The sequence below is a fragment of the Aedes aegypti genome, chromosome 2 (assembly GCF_002204515.2).
Source record: "Aedes aegypti strain LVP_AGWG chromosome 2, AaegL5.0 Primary Assembly, whole genome shotgun sequence".
Classification (NCBI taxonomy): domain Eukaryota; kingdom Metazoa; phylum Arthropoda; class Insecta; order Diptera; family Culicidae; genus Aedes; species Aedes aegypti.
Window position 1 is genome coordinate 447,638,789 of NC_035108.1, and position 22,330 is coordinate 447,661,118.

Genomic DNA, 22,330 nt, shown 5'->3' on the forward strand with positions numbered 1-22,330 from the left:
TGGCCGAAACTGTTTCTGGAGGCCTATATTGACCAACGAGATTTTCAGTGCGAAAAAATGGTTTTAGCTCAGTTCCGGTATTCTACATACATAATATGGATTGATAGCTTGCATTTGACATATTTGTACAGTGATACCTCCATGAGTCGATGTTCCATTACTCGATATCGACTCATGGAACCATATTAAAAACAAAATTTCATGGTTACTATGATGGTCCCCCAAACGGCTTTCCAAGGCATTTGTTTCCACGACTCGATATTTCCATGAGTCGATGGTCCCTTGAGATATCGACTCATGGAGGTTTGACTGTAGTACAAATAGGGCTTCTCATATAAATTTTATTGACATTATCTCTTAGGCTGGCCAAAACTGGTGCTTTTACCCTAACTTAATTTTGTAGAGATTATTTTTTTTTACAATTTTCGGCTAAATCATGCTTCTTACAGGTTGGACTCAATTATCCGGAGTATTGATTTTCTTTCACTCCGAATAATTGAATCATCCGGATAATCGAATCACTAGAAGAAAAATAAAATCAGCGATAAAAGAACTTAAGTTCTTATCTTAAATATTATATTTATTGTTGTTTAATTTATAAGATGCAGTAGCGTAGCCAGAATTTATTTCTGGGAACATGAGGGCTCTTAAGAAGAAAACAAATTTTTTGACCAGCATACATAAAAAACCCTTTTTCAATTCCCCTTTTTCTTACCTACGTCCAAAGCTGCTAAACCATTTATATTGTATATTGCAATATTAAATTGTCTCAAATTTATGCACAAAAACAAAAACAAGTATATCAAAAAAAAAAAACATACTCCGGAAATTTGAGTCTAAAATTCCTGATAATAGTGTCGGTGGATAATCGAGTCTCCGGATAATTGAGTCCGACCTGTATATGCATTTAATATCACTGTGGACCATAGGTATACGAAATGCGAATCAAAACGGTACCTAAAAATAAGGCTAGAAAATTCACTACTGCTATTCTCCAATCAAGTTTTAGTGTGTCGTCTCACAGTATCCCAGATAACAAGATACTAGGTCTTGAAAAGAAAGTTCAAACACAATCAATAATGGAAACAGATATCAATCGTGGAAATTTCACTAAAAAAGAAAATATATTCTTTTGCTTCCTCTCGATGAGTAAAATCGTTCAACTTTACTACATTTATCATCTGCTCAAAAAAAAGAGTCTAAAGAGTTTACCATATTGTTGGTATCAAAAAATAACCTTTCGAATATGTAGAACGTACTTCTTTCGAACATGAGATTTTACTGACTACGTGTAACTTGGAAATAAAATTGAAGACTATCCGAATTTCAGAAGTACGAGCGGAATGCTAAGCATACCATCAAAATGCCTGAATCCCATATCTATAATTGAAAATTTATATGCTGTTACCAAATTCATCAGGAATCTAGGAAACTCCGAAATTATAGTAATCTAACTGGAATTTCAAGAATCTTAAGTTACAAATTTATGATGGTCAGGTTGATTGCCATATCTCCATAAAAGAAGATCCAGATTTCCAGCGCTTCATCCCTAAATTCGATCAGCACAGGTGTTTGTGCTTTACTACATTTCATTCATACCAGCCAGTGTGTCTACTTCATATTCACAAGTGCTTTACATATTTCAAAATTCAAATTTACCCTCCGCCAAAATGCGTGAGCATCTAGCTTTCCTTATCAATCAACAATCTCCCACCGGGTTCTTCACCACCCGTCCGCTCCGCACCGATAAACCCAAAACACAGCCACTCGAAGCCAGAAAACCAGTTTTCAGTTGCACTAGGTAAACTACGCGCGACTCCAATACTGACCTTGTAGTTTGGCCTTCAGTTCCTTGAGCGCCTCCGCAACGACTTCGGGCGTCTCGCGCAGCTCACGTGCTGCCTTCTCCTTAGACTTGACATCGGTAAACTCGTCGTTCTCCAGGCGGACGTAGTAGTCCTTGCCCAGGTCGATGTAGGGCACTTTGTTCTCATCGAACTTTAGCGTGGCCATCTGCGATCGGATGTTTGTGAAAATTAGACAAAACTTATTTCGGGCAACTTTCAGATTTGCAACAACTTCGCGCTGGCGGTTTCTTTGATTCAATTATTGTGCGCTCTTCGACGCCTTACAAAGCATTACACACGAAATTCACACAAGGAAGACGAATCGAATTACGGACGAGCGAAACAGTAAAGCGCTTTACCCTTGCCAAAAGTTTTGCAACCGTCTCGGGTATTTCTCGGTATTGTTGCTAACTCCACAGAGCGGCCAGTCGGTGGAAGTCTGTGGCCTCCAGAGAGTTGTCTAGTAAACCTTCTCGCGGGACGATCGAACAACGTTTCGAGCGCGCGTTTGTCTCGAGTTGGGCTTTTTTTGGGATCCCACCGAAAGTGCTAAACCGATCGCGACGGAGAACCAATGCGAAATGATGATCGAACCCCTTGTTTGCTAGGCGATCTGTTTTGCTTTGGCTTTGACGGTGCGGCACCGGACTTCACAGAGAGCGGAGATCTTCGTCAGCACAACAGAGTCAACGCTAAGGTAGCTAGAAGCAATGCGAGCGGGTTCTAATCATGGGCGTAGTCAGAGTCCCGCTATGAGTTCGAATTTTACAAAGATTGCATCTTATACTTTTTTTTTCTTAATTCTTTATTAGTATCATTCCAAATATTGCATTCATTTCTCATAACTAGGTATGAGAACTAAAACTAAATTAAGCATTTATTAACATTTTGTCAACATATTTGTATTACATTTTGTTTCCCGTAGCAGTTCAGAATTTTTACAGGTGAGTTGATTTCACCTGTTTATAAGTGAAAAAAATATGCCTAGATATATAACGTGGACGATAAATGACGATAGAAGATTGCAACGATTATAAAATTATCAAAAATTTAAGTCGACATTTGCTCCAATGCTTCAACATTGGATATTCTGTGTAACTCATTAGTACTATACCAGAGAGGAATCCTCTAACACTATTTTTTCCATTTCTTTCTGGCGGACAGAGAATGCTCGTCAGCACAGTGTTCATATAAGCAATTCCATAGTTATTAACTAACAGTTTTCTTTGCAAATTGACCATTTATGCATGTGTATTTCGCGTAGCAGGTATGATGATATTCTATGCCCTAGGAAATCTAGGTCCTCTAACATTGATAAAGGGTGTTCACTAGAGTGATGCAAATTTTTAAATGTTTGCTCCCCTATGCTTAAACGATTTTAATTATGGTAAATAGCATCCTCCCAAAGTTTGAAGTGATTCGGAAGAAATTTGACTGTGCACACGCCATTTGAAGTTTATATGGAGATTACCATGGAAAACGCCAATCTTTTGTGTTCATCCCTCTAACACGTCATCATAATATTTTAGGTAAAAGTGAACACACTCATCTTATGTGAAAACTTCCCAGCTACAACTTTGCCAAAGACCACTTTTTGATTGCACGTCACGATAAATTGTTATTGTTCATCATAAAGTTGGTTTGCATGTAGCATTCTTCACCAACTGTTCGGCAGGCAACAGTGGTGCTCCTGGTGGGAAGCATAGATCAAAGTAATCCAGGCTACTATGTTCTACAGCAAAAAAGCAGTGTTGCTCTGAAAGTAATTGAATGATCATCTCAGCACGATTTGGACTTTGTTATCAATAATAACGAATAATCCTTACGTCCCATCGAAATGTGGTCTTCGGCAAAGTTGTAGCTGAGAAGTTTTCACATAGGATGAGTGTGTTCACTTTTACCTAAAATATCATGATGACGTGTTAGAGGGCTGAACACAAAAGATTGGCGTTTTCCATAGTAATCTCCATATAAACTTCAAATAGCGTGAGCACAACCAAATTTCTTCCGAATCACTTCAAATTTTGGGAGGATCATTTTCATCATGATTGACATCGTTTAAGCATAGGGGAGCAAAAACTTCAAAATTTGCATCAGTCTAGTGTCCACGATGAAATTGCCACACTATGAAATTGCTCTAACTTTTTAACCGTTGGGTAGAATTTAATGAAAATTTGGGTGGATTTAGTTCATAGTGTATCCTTTAGTAACATTTAGTAACATTCTGCAAGTTTTAAAGTCCTGTGATCAAAACTCGCGGAAATGGTGTCGAAAGAACAGCTCGTGCGTGATAAAATCTTGAGCATTCATCACGAGCAGTGTTGTAAGCAATCACGGTAGTCGACACGTTTTCGCCGATATTCGGCAGTGCTTCGCTTAAACATTCACAACACGAGCGATCAAACGAATGTCGAAAAGAAAAATGTCAATTGAATGCCACTGATCACGATAGCTATATTAGGAAGCGTTATGGTGTTGTTTGTTTCTGTTCTGCTTTCACTGTATGTGTGTCACATTCGACATAACAGACAAGATCAAATTATCCATGTTTTTCATGATCCGATATTTGAATTCTATGCAAATCTTATCATTTATGCAAATTTTCTCATATCAGACGACATTCAATTGACACTTTTTTGTGTTTGTCGACGTTCATTCTACCGCTCTTGCTGTGACTGCTGACCATGGCAACGAAACGAACGTCGCTCAAAGTGTCGAATGTTTACAGCACTGATCACGAGAACAAGGACCTCTCGCATCGTTCCATCGCTAAAACTTTGGGAATCGCGAATTCCACGGTTTCGCGAGTGATTAAGCGGTTCGAGGAACAATTGATCACCGATTGGAAGCCCAGAAGTGAAGGAAAAAGTATTCCGTACAACACCAAAAATCACAACCGCGTAGTTGGAGCCTTCAACCGAAACCCGAACGCCTTCGTTCAGGATGTGGCTAAGAACCTGCACCTAAGCCGAAGTTTTGTCCAGAAGGCCAAAACTAAGGCTGGGCTTCGAACGTTCAAGGTACAAAAGGCCCCCAATCGCGACGAGAAGCAGAACAAGTCCGCCAAAACCCGTGCCAGGAAGATGTACCTCAACAACGAAAGTTGAATGCTGCATCATGGACGACGAAACATATGTGAAGGCCGACTTCAAACAGATCCCCGGCAACCTGTTTTTCACGGCCAAGGCCAAGTTCAGCGTTTCGGAGCATGTCCGCACTCTGAAGATGTCCAAATTTGCGAAGAAATTTATGGTTTGGTAAGCCATCTGCACGTGCGGGAAGCGGAGTGCACTTTTCGTGACCCAGGACACGATGAACGGACAGGTGTACATGAAAGAGTGCCTCCAGAAGCGGTTGCTTCCTCTCCTGAAGGCCCACAGCATCCCAACAATCTCCTGGCCGGATTCGGCCTCATGCCACTACTCCAAGGACGTGCTGAAGTGCTATGTGGACAGGGCTTTTGTGAGAGTATCGCGACTAAGTTGCGTCGTACGGCTGATCGGGGCCCCTTGTCCAAAATTCTTTGACGTATTTTTTTGAAAATACTTATTTTTTTTATTTTTCTTTTACTTTTTCATTCAGGATAATTGTACATTCTGGGAAACAGCATTCGAGATTATGAGGTAGACTTGGAATGCGTGGTGCATTCAATCTAGCATACTAGCATTAAATACTATCTAAGGCTCTGAACCATTTCACCGAGTTGTTTAACTTTAAGTAGTTATTTTCCCCTAAATGATTGAATTGAACTTTGCGGTTGCACCATTGAGTTTTTAAAGCCGAACAGTATTTCAGAAAATAGTTGATGATGCTGTTCCAGTTTCCCATGTATGTTTTCCTCTCACACTCGATATTTTCATGAAAAGTTTCGAATATCCTTTAAATGTAATTAATGGCGTAATGGATTTCGGAATAATGGGAAAGAATTGCTTCAAATATTCAAAGATTAACCAAGGAGTTTCTCTAATAACTCTTCCAGAGATTATTCCATAAATCGTTCCGGGAGAACCTCTTATTTCTCCAGCGACTCCTCAACAATTGACAAATAAAAGTTGGGTTACGTTTTTTTAAATTTTGGAATTCAAAAAGCTAATTCTAACATGCTGTCGTCTAAATGATGTAAAATTTGTCAAGATTCTAGTGAAATCCATTTCGGCTCTATAATTTTTTACAAAAATAAAAAAAAAAAAATACTGGACAAATCTTTTGTGGAGTTCCTAAAAATTTTCTGATGTTATTTTTAAAGAAGTTTTCCAAAGCTCAATTTTGAATCAAGTGAGCATAAATTTATTCAGAAATCTCCAGAGGAGATTCTAGAAAAATTCTTTGAATTAAACTTGAGGGAATTCTCGCAAGTGAAATATGTTTTCGTGGAGAAAAATGGTTCTTCCAGTAGAGGGGTTGATTTTGAAATTTTTCCTATTCAGGACTTCTTCAAAAGTTTTTCTAAAAGGAATTCTTTCAAAGGAAGAATTTCCGATTTTTTGCAAGATATCTCTGTGGATTTTAATTACATTTATCCATTAATACCCCATGAACATCCCAAGATATTAATCTCCGGATTTCAGAGGAAAGTTTTGAATAAATCCTGAATATGGTGGAGTACTAGTATGAAGTAGCACTTGAAAAGTTTCTAGACATATTTTTTATTCTTATAGAATTCCAAGAGGAAATGATTATTTCCATTTTAGACAAATTTAAAAAATCTTAGATACATTTTAATATGTAGGAATATTGGTGATCTGAGATTTCTTTTTAACTTTCTGAGTAGTTGTTTATGTATATTCTTAGAGAATATTAGAAGATAAATCCAGGAGGTTCTCGAGAATAAATTCTAAATGATGAACTGTAACCGCAATTTACGAACTACATCGGGGGTTCGTAAATTGAATCAGTTTGTAAAACATGGGAGTGAAGTTCGCAAAACTCTTAACCCTTCACATCACTAAACGAGTATTGCATTGATTTTACGGTTGTTCTTGGTTTTCCATAGACTCCATAGAATATAGGCCTCAGGGTCTATAAGCGTATTCAGTAGTAAATAGATAGTTTTTTTTTTGTGATACACACCCTTAGCCATTCACATGAGGAAACGAGGTATTGTTTTGATTTATACTAATTGATCCTCCAAAGATCTTAAGACCTATACTCTAGGAAGTTCTTGGATAACTCAGAACATCTCTTAAATGTAATACAACAATACTCAAACAATATCAAAGCAACATATTGCTCTGAACTTCTTTGATTTACACGTCTTAATAAAACTATAGAGCATTAATTGAAAACAAATCAGATTATTTCCGCAGAACTTATCATTCTATTACCTAATTTCCCATTCAACCGTCTCATCTCGAATTTCGTAAAAAAAATTAACGTTAATTGAATTTATGTAAAACAAGAGTTCGTAAATTGAGCTAGTTTATACTACAAATTATGTCGGGGGCATATACATCATTTGTTAAAATTCATGGAATATTTACGACTTACTCCTAGAGTAATTACCTAAGGTAATGACTGAAGAAATATTTTGGAAATAATACAAGAAAAGAGATAAATGAAGCCTAAAATTAAATCTTATTCCTTCGTACCACTAAATTAATCCCTTCAAAAATCTAAGTTAAAATTCGCAAATGAGTTCAAGAGAACGTATTTGAAAGAATGTGAAAAGAAATTCTTGGAAAAAATACTTAAAGAAATCATGAATACAGCCAATTTTCCCTTACTCAGGGCTGGCATCAACTCGCACAATGCGCGCAAAGAGCAGAATTTAACCACTGCACAAAGAGGAGACAGACGCGCGCAAAGTGTAACAACACGAACACAATGAGGGTGCGCAGTAGCGAAGAGAATGAAAGCGATTACGCAAAGATTGATGCTGACGGAGTGTGTTGGCAAAAGATGCTCAAAGTGTACACAATTTGGCTCTTTTTGCCCATTTTACATGGGTATTTTTGGAACGGGGCCGCCGAGTAGATGACGGAAATCGATGTCCGACGTCGTTGTGGAATCCAAGATGGCGACTTCTGGTTTTTTTAAATCACTTCAAACCCATGCAATATGGATATTTTTGGAACGGGGCTGACGAGTAGATGACGGAAATCGATGTCCGAAGTCGCTTTGGAATCCAAGATGGCGTCCCATATCCACACACAAAAAGTATGTGTTCACCATTTTCCTTCAACACTTTGTGTCGAAGGCTGCATTGCAGCGAGAGCAGAAACACAAAGAGGCCTCAAAGAGGTAAAAAACCAGAAAGAAAGTGTAGCTGCCGCACTGCACTCACATTCATGATAACCACAAAGTGTATGCTCTTTGTGTTTTTCTGTTTGCACTGAGCAGATGCCAGCCCTGCCCTTACTCCATACAGTTTTGTCTCAAATTCGGTTTTTGTTTGACGATGTGGTTGAAATGTTTCGCTGAAATATGTCACCAAATTACCAGGACATGGTAGTCAATTGAACTTCCATTTTGACGTCTTTTAATCTATTTATTACTTTGGAAGTAGTAATGGTTCTCTAGTTCAAGGTCAGTAAAAAAAGCTCAGGTAAATTTATTTTCAAAATTATTTTCCGTTTTGTCACAAATTCCGAACAGACTTATATTTTGAACACTCGGTTTTTGTATGACGATTTGTTTGGAATGTTTCGCTGAAATATGTCATCAAATTGACAGAAAATGGCAGTCAATTATAATAAAATTGAAACACATTGCAATCTGTTTGTGCGAAATTATTTATTCCAATACGATTTATTCCTGCTGTTTGAAATTTGAATCAAGGTGTTCGGAATATGAGACAGAATGAACTCAGTGTTCGGCATTTGAATCAAAATGTTGTTCCATACTTTTACATAAAAACAATACTAAACAAGTTTTAAGAAACATTCTTATCGGCACACCCAACAGCTAACCCAAAAAAATGAAATTTTCACGAATATCATCTTATTTATGCTTATGAGATGCGTTTAAAGTCACTATGTTCGGAATATGAGTCAAAACGGTATTCTGTATCCCAATATCGAGTAGGAGAACCATAGTAAAAGTTGGTTTTCATGGCACCCTCGACGGTCCCACTATGGGCGATCAGTTGGCCAATAATCGAAAAAATGACTTGTTCTGATAGGTTTTTCTTGTACATCATTCCATAGTAAACACTTCTATTAAGTTATTCCTGGAATACCAGGGCACGATCTTTCATATTTTAATTGATACCGTAGGTCAAAGTAAGGGTTTTTAAGAAAAATGAAGAATTCAGTGCTAACACAAGGAACACAGTGAATAGAATATACTGCATAATCGTAATATTTTATACAAATCTTTATACACTGTCTGAAAGCTTATTCAAAAAGCTATCTTTGAAAAATAAAATAAAATGAAAATTCGTACTTTTGGTCGGAAAAATATGGGGAGTGCACTGAAAAAATATATTTGATTCTATAACGAAACTTTACACATCCCATACTTTTTTGTCCCAAGTTGTCCCAGGCTAAAATGTATTTCGAAGGGTACTTTGAGATGTAAACTAAATGATCGTAAAGAATTTAGCTGCACAAATTTGCACTTTTGTAATTTAGGGCTTTTTGAATTTTTCCAATATTTTTAACCATTTTCTATTAAAACAGCTAGAAAATAATTCAGAGAATAGCTGAATACTGCTAAATCATTCATATCATCATTTCTATGTAAGATCTAACATTTATAATGGTTTGCATAACGTTAATCGCATAAATGGCTAATATGCATCATTAGTAACAAAACTTATTATTTCGCTATAGGCCCCATTCAAAAGTTAGTCTCGAAAACTTTTTGAAAATAAAACATCAAGTTTGTATCACAAAACTCATAAATACGACATGAGATGGAAAAAATATGTTTGGCCGACAGTCTGTATGGAAACCACCCATAGTGGGTCCCTTGGATCGCAGTTGCACTGGTTTTGTGTTCTGTAAGTCGATACTCTTCGATGGTTCCCTTCAACATCGAGTTACTGCAATTGTTTTTGTATTTGGGATAAAAAATCATAATATAAGAGTTCTGTTTGATCTTTCGACCTTGTGGCTTGCCCTGCGGGGGCGAGCGACGAGGGCAGGATCAAACATGTCGCGCGTCGGTCTAGTAAGTGAAAAAGTGGCTTGATCGGTAAGTTCGGTTAGAGTAAGTGAAAAAGTACCGCGATCGGTTAGTTCTGGTTGATCCTTCGACCTTGACGCTTGCTCCTGGGCAGTGCGTCAAGAAAGCCCGAACAGTCGTCAGTTTTTTTTTTCCTTTTCGGGTCGCGCGCCTATTTTTTTCTGAGTGCTTTTATGTAGCCGAGCAAACGAGTGAAGCTGGGAGTGGATTGTGGCTGCTCAGTCAAGGATAACGGATCAATTGGTGAGTTCGTTTCTTCCTACTATTTCTAATCTATAAAATATGTATGACTGCACATTTAATCGTTACAATGGTGGTACGTAAATATGAATTTTCAACAAACTATGAATGGTTCGTCACTGTGAGTGTCGACACAAACTCTGATTCATGAATTATTTATGTTTAACATTTTTTTATTTTCAGAACACCCCTTTTTACCTTTATTTTTGTAATTAAAAAAAAACTTTGAATGGTTCGACACTACAAGTGTAGACTTGCGAAAGGTTCACTTTATTCAACAAACTTTGGATGGTTCGCCACTGAAAGTGTCGGCATAAGAATAAGAGTGTTCTATGATGTTCTAACCAATCGAGTTTTTTGTTTCTTTTCAAATAAGTAAAATATAATAACACATGCTTTCGTCCTGACAGCTGTAGGAATGTTACATTTAGGTATTTGTTCAACAAACTTTGAATGGTTCGTCACCTCAAGTGTCGGCATAATTTTCCTCTACATAGAAATTGTTCATATCAAATGAAAATATTATATTTACAAAAAAGCATGTATATATCTCACAAATCATTATTTATCATGGTCTAATCGCTTATCAAAGTGAATCCTGTGACCCAACGATCCTCCCCATTAACAAACTTCCCTCTCAGTAACCTTTGTGGAGATGCAGAGGCAAACACGGTCTCCAAATAGCAAAGGTTACACACTAACATTCCTTCCCCCAATCCCACCTGACTGCAAGGACGTGGCTGGCGCCGACATTGAAGAAGATTATGGCCAATCCCAGCCGAACTTCTAGTTGATTCTTTGGGCATTTTCACTGACTTCGGTCAATCACGGAATAGCAACCATTGATATGTGTAGTCAGTCTAAGCTAAGCTAAGCTAAGCTGGGAAAAAAAATCATAATATAAAATAAATGAACTCATGCCTTGTGTGTTTGTAATAAGTTCAATAGAATATATTGAAACATTTCTGAAAAAATCTCAAATATTACAAAGTACAATACCGTATAATTGAAATGAAAATAAAAAAAAATCCTAGCGGCATCCTTGCAGACATTCCGAGATAAATTCCTGAGAGAATTAGCATATGAATGAAATTTTGAGATCGTTCGAACTACCCCTGATGGAAATCCTCGCAACGCCCATGCTTTTAATGGAAACGTGTGGTTGTGAATAATCCGTGTTCGTTCCGTACCGGCGAGGGCTAGTTCGAGCAACAATAGTGCTCTATACTCCGTATCCCAGTCTGGGAAATGAGTCGTTAGTTTCCCCACAGCATCTGTCTGTCTACACCGTTGTCCGCAGGGTGGTATTGTGTGGTTGCATGCAGTGAGAAACTGCGGACTGGTGATTAAGCTAGCTGAATTGCGATAGGTACCATACCCACACAGTTACGGATCACCCACAGTGACGGATCACTTTGGCGTTCAACATCGGATAACTCGCTCAAAACATAAACGTTGACGTAAAACATATTTTTCCCATGTTATACTATTTGTCTTCTACCATTTGTAATGTTAAGCACAACATTCGACCGCTAAATAACGGTGTATTTGACAAATGTTTAGTTGGTACCACACAGCTATCATTATATGGTCGTTTTCTGTAAGAAGTGCCGTCAGCATTCATAAGCTCCCACAGGTGGTAAAATACAAATTTTATAACATATTTTATGCTCGTTCGCTTCGATTTAGTATGAATTCATCTTTGGAAAAAAATTTTCTTGATTGTTGATTCTAAATATCGAATATTAGCACTTCTAACTACTGATCCATAATATGGACCAGGAAATGATCGTTTACCACGGTTATGGATCACTTCCAAAGAATGTAGATTTCTGCTATTTTGTGCATTGGATTCGACATTTTCAGACAATAGCACTAAGGATAAAACTAATAAAACATCAAGGTTTGTAAAATTCATTTTTTAGCAGACAAAAATGGGTGGTAAACTTGGTGTATAGCGAAAACAGTTCATGTCTCAGTTACTACAATGCAGTATCACAAAAAAAGGCCATTTTACCCTTGTTTCCTTAGAGCTGCTGCTATTTTTTTGCAGTAATATATGACACATTGTTAACTTTCGCTATACCATGCAATACAGATGCATTGAGTTGAAAATCTCTTGATTTTGCGCACTGATCCGTAATATGTCACATTTTGATCCATAATATGAAAATTGATCCATAATATGGTTTTCAGGAACCGATACAATTTTTAATTTTTATGCAATCCTATGTAACTATTACACTCTAAACAGTTTACTAACCGAAGTTCCAATTTGAAACGATTCGATTCGTGCTTTTATATTACAATTTTACGTTTTCCATGTCGTTTTATTGAATTTTATAGGTTGGACTCCACACTATTTGATCCATAACTGTGGGGTCATGGTAATTATTTGTTTTTAAATAGCGATCGCACTGGTTTGGCATTAGCTATATCTCATTACTCTATGATAACCCAAAACAAAAACTAATGTGAGAAAGGAGGGGGTTAGAAGCAAAGGGGCACAATTGATCAAAATTTGGTTTTGAAATATCTGGCTTTGAATTAATTTTCAAAATTGAACCGAACAATAAAATTATCTGCAAAAAAAGTTCGATTTTTGGCATTCATTTATGTACTTGCACCATTCACTATCTAGATTCGTTAACACGAGGAACACGAAACTCAGATTTCATTTGGATATTTAAATTTCGCTCAGTTTCACTTCAATTGTGTTTGAAGCTAGCAGCATCCAGCTTTTTGCGAATAAGTTGAAAGAAGGTACCATTTTTGTACAGAAAACGTTCTTCCAACTGTTTGTTGTATATTTTGTTATAATATTTTGGTATTGGGTGATTTTTGAATTGGTGGACAATCACATAAATAACAAGGGTCGTAAGTATAGAGTTAAAATAAATAAGTAGGCTCCCCCAAAGTCGCACTTAGTTGCTTTTTACGGCCATTTAGCTATAATTGCTTGACATGAAGGTCAGGAGTTATTTATCTAAGTACCATTGATTCACAGCTCGATCCTGTCAATATATAATCAAAATTTATAGTTTCGTTTAGAATTTATGCTCCCTTGCACCTTTAGTAGACCTGTTGTTCCTATAGTAGCGCTATTAAAATAAACTATTTTTTAATGAACCAAATAAAGGAAGAATTAATAACTTTGAATTGAAGGCTTCCTAAGCCGAGTGATTAGAGTCTACGGCTACAAAGCAAAGCCATGCTGAAAGTGTCTGGGTTCGATCCCCGGTCGGTCCAGGATCTTTTCGTAATGGAAATTTCCTCGACTTCCCTGGGCATTAGAGTATCATCGCATCTGCCACACGATATACGAGTGCGAAAATAGCAATTTTGGCAAAGAAACCTCTGAGAAGAAACTGTGAAAGTGCTCATTGAACACTTTGCTGAGAAGCTGGCTTTGTCCCAGTGAGGACGTAATGCCAAGAAGAAGAAGATGACGTAAAATAATGCTGCTGGCTTTATTTTTCGTTCCTATACGAATATTTGTTATTAGCTATGTGGCTATACGAACGTAGTATGGAATGCAATTAATTATCAATCCCGTTCACGGCTACGAATATCTGCTACTCGAAATTGCATGCGCCTTTCGTTAGGCAACCCGCTATTTTAGTACACACCGTATTCTGATGTAGATTTAACCACTGCATACACGTTACGATGGATGGACGCAAGATGAGCTTATTTATATTGCCTTTTTGCTTTTCGTTCATCATTACACGTTCCGTTGAGCTTTTTCCTAAATAGGGGCCATTCAATGATTACACAAGTCAATTTTATCGACTTTTCAAACCACCTTGCCCCATGAGAATTGAAAATTCATCATTTAGCGTATAGAAAATAAAAAAACCCTCTCTACATAACCCCTTACGTAATTCATGGACGACCCCATAGCTTTAATCTGAAGCAACAGCTGATTAATTGTTTGCTTCATTTTCTGAGAAAAAAAAAACGTATAAAGAGTCTTTTGTGGAGATTTCCGTGATTTTTTTTTGGAAATCTCTGTGTAGACAGTGTTGTAGACTTTATTTAGACCAGTTGCTCAAGAACCTGTAACCTGTAAAATATTGATGCTTTATAATATCGTTGTTAGTAGGTAAAATATGTTCAAATGTTTATAGTAGTCTTTGAAAGTCAATACCTTTTGATCAGTGTTAATTTGATAGATTTGTTCGATTTCAAAGAATAAGATTTTAATCACCACAAGCTCGGCTGTTGAAAGATTGACTAGAATTTCTAAGCCAATACGATAGTTTTTCATAGTATCAATGGCTTTACTTCTATTTTGAAGCTACTTGTTACTTTAAGCTGATAAGTGACTTAAGCCAACTCTCCTGGGATTAAATTTCCTAATCTCGATTTCAAGTTATTTAACCATAGTAAAACTTCGGTTTCATGGCTACCTCGATGGTCCCTTAAACAACAGTTGCACAAATACCGTAATTTCGGGTGAAATTGATCATTTTTCACGGTTTTTCTTGTCTAATTTCTAGAATGTTGGCAATGCCAAATAACTGAATGCAGAAAAACAAGTACGAAGGTGAGCCTCATTGGCTCAAGTACCGAAATTTTCTAACAAAAATAATTCTAGTGCTAAAAAATATCTCTAAAATAAAAAATCGGGTGTTGTCATTTCGGGGTGAAATTGATCACTTATCAATGCGATTATTGTTTGTTTTCAAAACAACTCTACATAATCAATTTGAGCTCCCTGAATCTGAATATGCTTGCTAAATTCTTAACAATACAATATTTATAGAAATAATAAATAGTTAAATTTCAGGAATAACGCAGAAAACGCCTAAATGTATGCAATTTTCTATGGAATTTCATGATATCTAACAGAAATTCAATTATTTCAACTACCATGCCCACACAGTTACGGATCACCCACAGTGACGGATCACTTTGGCGTTCAACATCGGATAACTCGCTCAAAACATAAACGTTGACGTAAAACATATTTTTCCCATGTTATACTATTTGTCTTCTACCATTTGTAATGTTAAGCACAACCTTCAACAGCTAAATAATGGTGTATTTGACAAATGTTTAGTTGGTACCACACAGCTATCATTATATGGTCGTTTTCTGTAAGAAGTGCCGTCAGCATTCATAAGCTCCTACAGGTGGTAAAATTCAAATGTTAAAGCATGTTTTATGCTCGTTCGCTTCGATTTAGTATGAATCCATCTTTGGAGAACATTTTTCTTAAATGTTGATTCTAAATACCGAATATTAGCACTTCTAACTAGTGATCCATAATATGGACCAGGAAAGGATTGTTTACCACGGTTATGGATCACTTCCAAATAATGTAGATTTCTGTTATTTTATGCATTGGATTCAACATTTTAAGACAATAGCACTAAGAATAAAACTAATAAAACATCAAGGTTTGTAAATTTCATTTTTCAGCAGAAAAAAAATGGTTGGAAACATGGTGTGGAGCGAAAACAGTACATGTCTCAGTTACTACAATGCAGTATCACAAAAAAAGGGCTTTTTACCCTTGTTTCCAGCTCTAACACTGCTATTTTTTGCAGTTATATATGACACATTGTTAACTTTCGCCATACCATGCAATACAGATGCATTGAGTTGAAAATCTCATTATTTTGCGCACTGATCCGTAATATGTCACAATTTGATCCATAATGTGAAAATTGATCCATAATATGGTTTTCAGGAATCGATACAATTTTTAATTTTTATGCAATCCTATGTAAATGTTACACACAAAACAGTTTACTAACCGAAGTTCTAATTTGAAACGATTCGATTCGTGCTTTTGAATTACAATTTTACGTTTTCCATGTCGTTTTATTGAATTTTAAAAGTTGGACTCCACACTATTTGATCCATAACTGTGGGGTCATGGTAAATACGCGAATTGGTACGAGTTTTGGTTATGAAATCTGGTTTGAGGATATATCGTAAGTATCCTCACAAACTTTCAGGATTATACCATTTTCAAATCCTTGTCTAGAGCTAGAAGTTTATTGATGTTTGTCAATACTGCACCGTACATGATTTTGGAATTTTGCATTATTTTCATAGAAATGCACATTCTTCAACGCAAAAAACTTCACAACGCAAAATTTGACAATACTTACGACAAACAACGTTCATTCACTGAAGGTTACATTGATATTTGTGCTCCATCAGGAAGAAATAAAATCGAGTGACACGGTGATCAATTTCACCCTACTGATCAATTTCACCCGAATTTACGGTATTGATCAAATAGCCGTAGCGGTAAATCTGCAGTTATTCAGCAAGACTATCTCGTTTTGCAAATTTTCTCGATGTCCCCGTGCGACAGCAATATATAAATGCGAAAAATGATCAATTGGAATCGAATACTGTCAGTTAATATCTGTGAAAGTTCTCATGTAACACTTAGCTGAGAAGCAGGCTTTGTCTCATTTAGAACGTATAACATCAGAAAGAAGAAAAATAAAATGTGAAACTATCGATTAGCCATGAAATTCAATTTTTACAATGCTTTTATAACAAGATATATATGTTTTAAAATTCGGAATATCGAGTTAGGGAGAGCTGAGATGAACCAGCTAAGGGTTTAAAAGAAGAGAAGAAGAACAAAAGTTATGGACAGTCGTATTCATGGCCAACTCACCTCGTTGGTTCGTTTTGAAGCACACTTCCCTACAATATCGGATCAATTTTGAATGACTCAAACCAAAACCATTTATATTTTGCCGGCTTCTTTATAGCGGATCGTATCATGTATCGTGAGAGACAAAGTGATCGTTTGAGTATTACGAAAGAGAGAAGAGAACGAAATAATCTGGCAGGTTGTGCACGCTAAACAGTTTGTTTCATTGAAATTTCTGATCGAATTTATAGAAAAAAGAAATATGCCCATGCTACTTAGATGAAGATTTTTACTCCATAAGCTTTTTCAAGCTATTATTGTGCGTAAATATTCCAATGTCTAGCATGAACCCAACACTACGTGAATTATGCTCAAGTAATCATTTTCACACATGTGGATAAAAAAAGTTCTCACTCGCTCTTGCTCTCGCTCCGGACGATACAAGTATTACATGCGCGAGCTTCATGGCGATCCCTCGCGCAGCCGGCGTCACTTTAGACGCTAGTTGTAGACATATAGAAGCCCAGTAATAGTGATCACGTTTTGTGTGATAGTCAGGGTTGACGTTGGGAAGGTAATGAGATACAGAACATATTTTGCGCTTGGTTACGCCCTTATGATTTTAAAAGCGCTTCATTTTTTTTCACTTTTCATTGTTTTGTCAATGTACATTCGATGTATTAATTTCAACGTAAACAATAATAAAATATTAACACATTTATTTACATGTAGTTTTTTAACAGTGTGTAAATTTCTCGCGTTCAGAATCATGATAGCGCAACTTCAGTGATATATTTCTCTTCATCGAATTTCTTTTTAGCTAATTACTTGGCCCGTAGAATGTTTTCGACCAATATTTTTGGCACAATAAAAAGTACTAATCGGCCATCATCGTATTAAATCGAAAAACGAAGAAATCAAAGAGAAAATCAATGAAAAAATCGATCACTGCAGATACGTGCGTATGATACTAAGTGCGAGGTTTGAAATTTCTATAATCCTAAAATGGGTTATATACTTCTCATTTTGCTATCAGAATAATCATCATATTAAAACACACAGTGCGCATCGTACCTTCGTGCTGTGCGTACACGAATTCTCTCTGCTCTTGGAAGTTTTCATGAAAACTACCTAAAGCAATAAAACAGTACTTTTCAGTGCTAAAATTAAAAACGGTACTTTTCAGTACTATTTTTTCTACTATTGATCCCTTTACGATCCTTGTTTGGACCCGTGCCTTCGATTTTTCGTTGGACCCGTTGGCGAAAGCTAGCGGTGGTAATCCTTCTTGGACACCGTCCTGGGAAAAAAAAACCTCTCGAAGATCACGTCTTCTTTCGTTTATTCATTAAACATGGTATCAATAACCAACAAAAGAAAGGGTGAATCTCTGAATTCACAACTTCCTTCCAAAAAAGTGGGATTTAAAACTGTCACTAAACGTGGCAAGAATGGAAGAAAGGACGTTTCTCCGGAATGCGAACTTTCTTCCAAGGGTGAAATGAATAATTATATCGAAATGAGCAATCAGTTCGATGCTCTAGACAAATTTTCCGAACACCAAATCGAAGCAGCCTCTAGCCCAGGCTCTTTGATTCAAGTGAGGAAGCAAAGAGTGCCGCCTATCGTGGTGAGTTGTTCCGAATTTGGGGGATTTAGGCAGGAGATCTTGAACTCCATTAGGGGAATCAAAGTTTCCTTCCAAATCGCAAAGAAAGGAGACTGTCGCGTTTTGCCGGAAACTCTTAAAGATCGCGAACTTCTTCTCAAACATCTTGAAAAGAAGAAGCACAATTTTTTACCTATGACGACAAAACTGAACGTTTGTTCAAAGTCGTCTTGAAAGGTCTCTCGAGTGACTACACCTGAAGTGATCAAAAATGGAAAAAAAATGATTTACTTGGATTTTCCCCAGTCCAAGTAATCATTATGAAAAAGAGAACCCAATCTGGCACTGTTCGGAAAGGGCTCCCTCAAGAATATTATTTAGTTCACTTTAACAAAAAGAATTAAATAATATTAAAGCTTTAGAAGAAGCAAAACTTATGTTGGATGTACGTGTGACATGGGAACATTCCCAGAAACCTGGAGGAAATTTCCAGAACCCCACCCAGTGCCGTCGGTGCCAAAAGTGGGGTCATGGTACAAAAAATTGTCGCATGGATGCTAAATGCATGATTTGCGGAGGTTCTTTTCACGCCAAGGACGACTGTCCAGTGAATGAAGATACCGATAAGTTCTTATGCGCCAATTGTAAGGGCAATCATAAGTCAAATTTTAGTTCTTGCCCTTCGCGCAAGAGAGTCGTTGACGCTCGTGCCAAGCAGATGAAAGATAATATCCGTTACGATAACGGTCGTTTCCGGAGTTAGCCTGGTAGAGTATCGAACAATGCCTATTTTTCAGCTGACGATCGCTTGATCATGAATCATACCCATCAGGAAGATCATAATCATGCTCATTCACAAACTAATTTTAATCCGTCGGGTAGCCGTTCGAATCTTTCAATTTCGAATGTATCTACCCACGGAAAATTCTTTGCCGATATCGTAGCAGGTAATTTGAACTCCCCTATTTGTACTATGAGTACCCATTCTACTTGGTTCAAATCAAATGGAAAAAACCCTACCGCCACAGGTAACATCTACTTCGCCTCTTCGTCTACCGAAAATTCTAACGGAAAATCATCAAATGTACCCACTTCAAGTGATATGTCTGCCTCTGATTTTAATTTTCTAACTGAACAATTGAATCTAATGATTGATGCAAAGTTCAAAGCCACCACTATGACTGAAGCAGTCCAAGTTGGTGTAAAATTTACTTATGAAATTGTTATTGGAATACGTTTTTCTAATGGATCCAAATAATAATTTAAATATGTTAAATTGGAATGCTCGTTCTCTGAATGGTAAAGAGGACGAACTGTTTAATTTTCTTACAGTTAATAACCTGGCAATAATAGCAGTTATTACTGAAACGTATTTGAAACCTGGGTCTAAACTCAAAAGAGATCCTATTTTTTTTTGTTTATCGTAATGATCGACTTGATGGGGCATGTGGGGGAGTTGCAATCGTCATTCATAGGCGTATAAAACATCAACTGTTTTCGTCATTTGAAACTGAAGTTTTTGAAACTTTAGGTGTTTCTGTTGAAACACAGTTTGGTAAATATACTTTCATAGCTGCCTATTTGCCTTTTTGATGCTCTGGACAGCAAGTTAATTTGCTCCAAACTGACTTGCGTAAATTGACTCGCAATAAGTCAAATTTTTTTGTCATTGGTGACTTTAATGCCAAACATCGGTCATGGAATAATTCTCAAAGTAATTCCAACGGCAGAATTTTATTTGATGACTTCTCTTCAGGATATTTCTCAATTCAATACTCTGATAGCCCTACATGTTTTTCCTCTTCTAAAAACATGAGTAATCATGCTGATTTTGATTCGGATCATGTCCCTGTTACATTTCAAATATCCCATGAAGCGATTCTTAATCCTATCAGCTCCACTTTCAATTATTTTTGAGCCGACTGGAATATATATAAAACGTATGTTGACTCTAATCTTGATGTTAACATTTCTTTAGAAATAAAACTTGATATTGACAATGCTCTTGAAACTTTAACAAATTCCATTGTTGAAGCCAGGAGCATTGCAATTCCAAAATGTGAAGTAAAATTTGAATCCGTGATTATAGACGATGATATTAAACTTTTGGTCCGTCTTAAAAACGAGAGGAGAAGGCAATTTGAACGCACTTGCAGTCCGGCAATGAAAATTATATGGCAGGATTTGCAGAAAGAAATCAAAAAAAGTTTTGCACAATTAAGAAACAAAAATTTTGAATATAAGATTTCTCAATTGTAACCTGGCTCTAAGCCCTTTTGGAAATTATCTCAAATTTTGAAAATACCTCAGAAGCCAATACCGGCATCGAAAAAGGAAAACAAATTATTACTAACTAATTGCGAAACTTGCTATGCAGTTTGAAAGTGCGCATAATTTTAATTTAGGGCTTACTAGTCCAATTGAAAATCAAGTTACTCAGGAGTTCGAAAATATTCTCAATGAAGAGAACGTTTTCGAAAATGCCTGGGAGACTGATTTGGAAGAAGTGAGAACTATTATTAAAAAAAAAAAAATAAAAGTTAGCTCCTGGCGATGATGGAAATTTCTTCATCCTCATCAAGAAACTTTCAGAAAATAGATTATCATTTTTAGGTGATATATTTAACAAATGTTTTCAATTAGCATATTTTCCTGACAAATGGAAAAATGCTAATGTTGTTCCAATTTTAAAACCAGAAAAAATCCTGCAAAAGCTTCTAGCTATCGTCCAATCAGTTTGCTTTCCTCCATCAGTAAACTTTTTGAAAAGGTCATTTTGAACAGAATGATGGTCCACATCAATGAAAATTCAATTTTTGCCAATGAACAGTTCGGATTCCGCCATGGACATTCGACCACTTATCAACTTTTACGTGTAACATATTTGATCCGTTCCAACAAATCTGAAGGCTATTCTACTGGTCTTGCTCTTCTAGACATAGAAAAAGCATTCGACAGTGTTTGGCATGAAGGTTTGATCGTAAAATTAAAAAAAAACTTTAATTTTCCAACATACATTGTTAGAATAATTCAAAGTTATCTGTCAAATCGTACACTTCAGGTTAATTATCAAAACTCCAGATCTGAAAGACTTCCTGTAAGAGCTGGTGTTCCCCAAGGCAGCAATTTGGGACCAATATTATACAATATTTTCACATCTGACTTACCTGAGTTACCTCATGGATGTCAAAAATCTTTGTTTGCGGATGACACAGGCCTCTCCGCCAAATGACGAAGCCTGCGTGTCATCTGTACTCGATTGCAATAAAGTTTGGATATTTTTGATACTTGCAAAAATGAAAAATGTCTCCTAATGCTTCCGAAACCCAACTAATAATACTCCCACATAAACCCAAAGCTCTTTATTTGAAACCTTCAAGTAGATATGTTGTCACGATGAGAGGGGTTCCAATAAATTGGTCAGATGAAGTGAAGTATCTAGGGCTCATGGTCGATAAGAACTTAACTTTCAAAAATCACATTGAGGGCATTCAAGTCAAATGTAATAAATATGTAAAATGCCTCTTTCACCATATTAATAGAAAATCAAAACTTTGTCTTAAGGAATCTATGACATTTGGTCGAAAGACATTTGGTCGAATGACATTTAGTCAAATGACATTTGCTCGAAAGTACATTTCGTCGAATGGACATTTGGTCTAAAATGTTTAGTTGGAACAGGAAGCATATAATATTTGGCCGAACCGACATTTCGTGGAAAAGATAGTGGTTGAATCTAAATAGTATGAAAACGAAGGATTACCTTTAGTCTGACTATCGTCGAGAGTAGCATTTTGCGTTAATACAAAAGTGATTGAATAATTGAAAAAGTATCAGTCATTTTACCAATATTCCAAATACGCAATCCCACTTTAGACG

The 22,330-nt window shown here is 36.5% G+C and overlaps 2 protein-coding genes across 4 annotated transcripts in view; one reads left to right on the forward strand and one right to left on the reverse strand.

The window, feature by feature from the left end:
- LOC5569819 (alpha-tocopherol transfer protein-like) overlaps nucleotides 1-2,410 on the reverse strand; it is a 60,904-nt gene extending 58,494 nt beyond the window's left edge. The window contains exons 1-2 of the mRNA XM_021847992.1: nucleotides 2,207-2,410; nucleotides 1,830-2,013 (exon numbers count right to left, since the gene is read on the reverse strand). Coding sequence (XP_021703684.1) covers nucleotides 1,830-2,013 — 184 coding nt within the window. The 5' untranslated portion in view covers nucleotides 2,207-2,410. The remainder of the gene's footprint in view (nucleotides 1-1,829; nucleotides 2,014-2,206) is intronic.
- Nucleotides 2,411-2,462: 52 nt separating this feature from the next.
- LOC5569818 (clavesin-1) overlaps nucleotides 2,463-22,330 on the forward strand; it is a 54,570-nt gene continuing 34,702 nt past the window's right edge. Inside the window, exon 1 of one of the 3 annotated variants that reach the window (XM_021847995.1) lies at nucleotides 2,463-2,544. The gene's annotated coding sequence lies outside the window, so the exon portion shown is untranslated. Of the gene's footprint in view, nucleotides 2,545-11,481; nucleotides 11,584-12,926; nucleotides 12,978-22,330 lie in introns of those variants that run through there. The other 2 variants (XM_021847993.1, XM_021847994.1) reach the window with 2 other exon arrangements.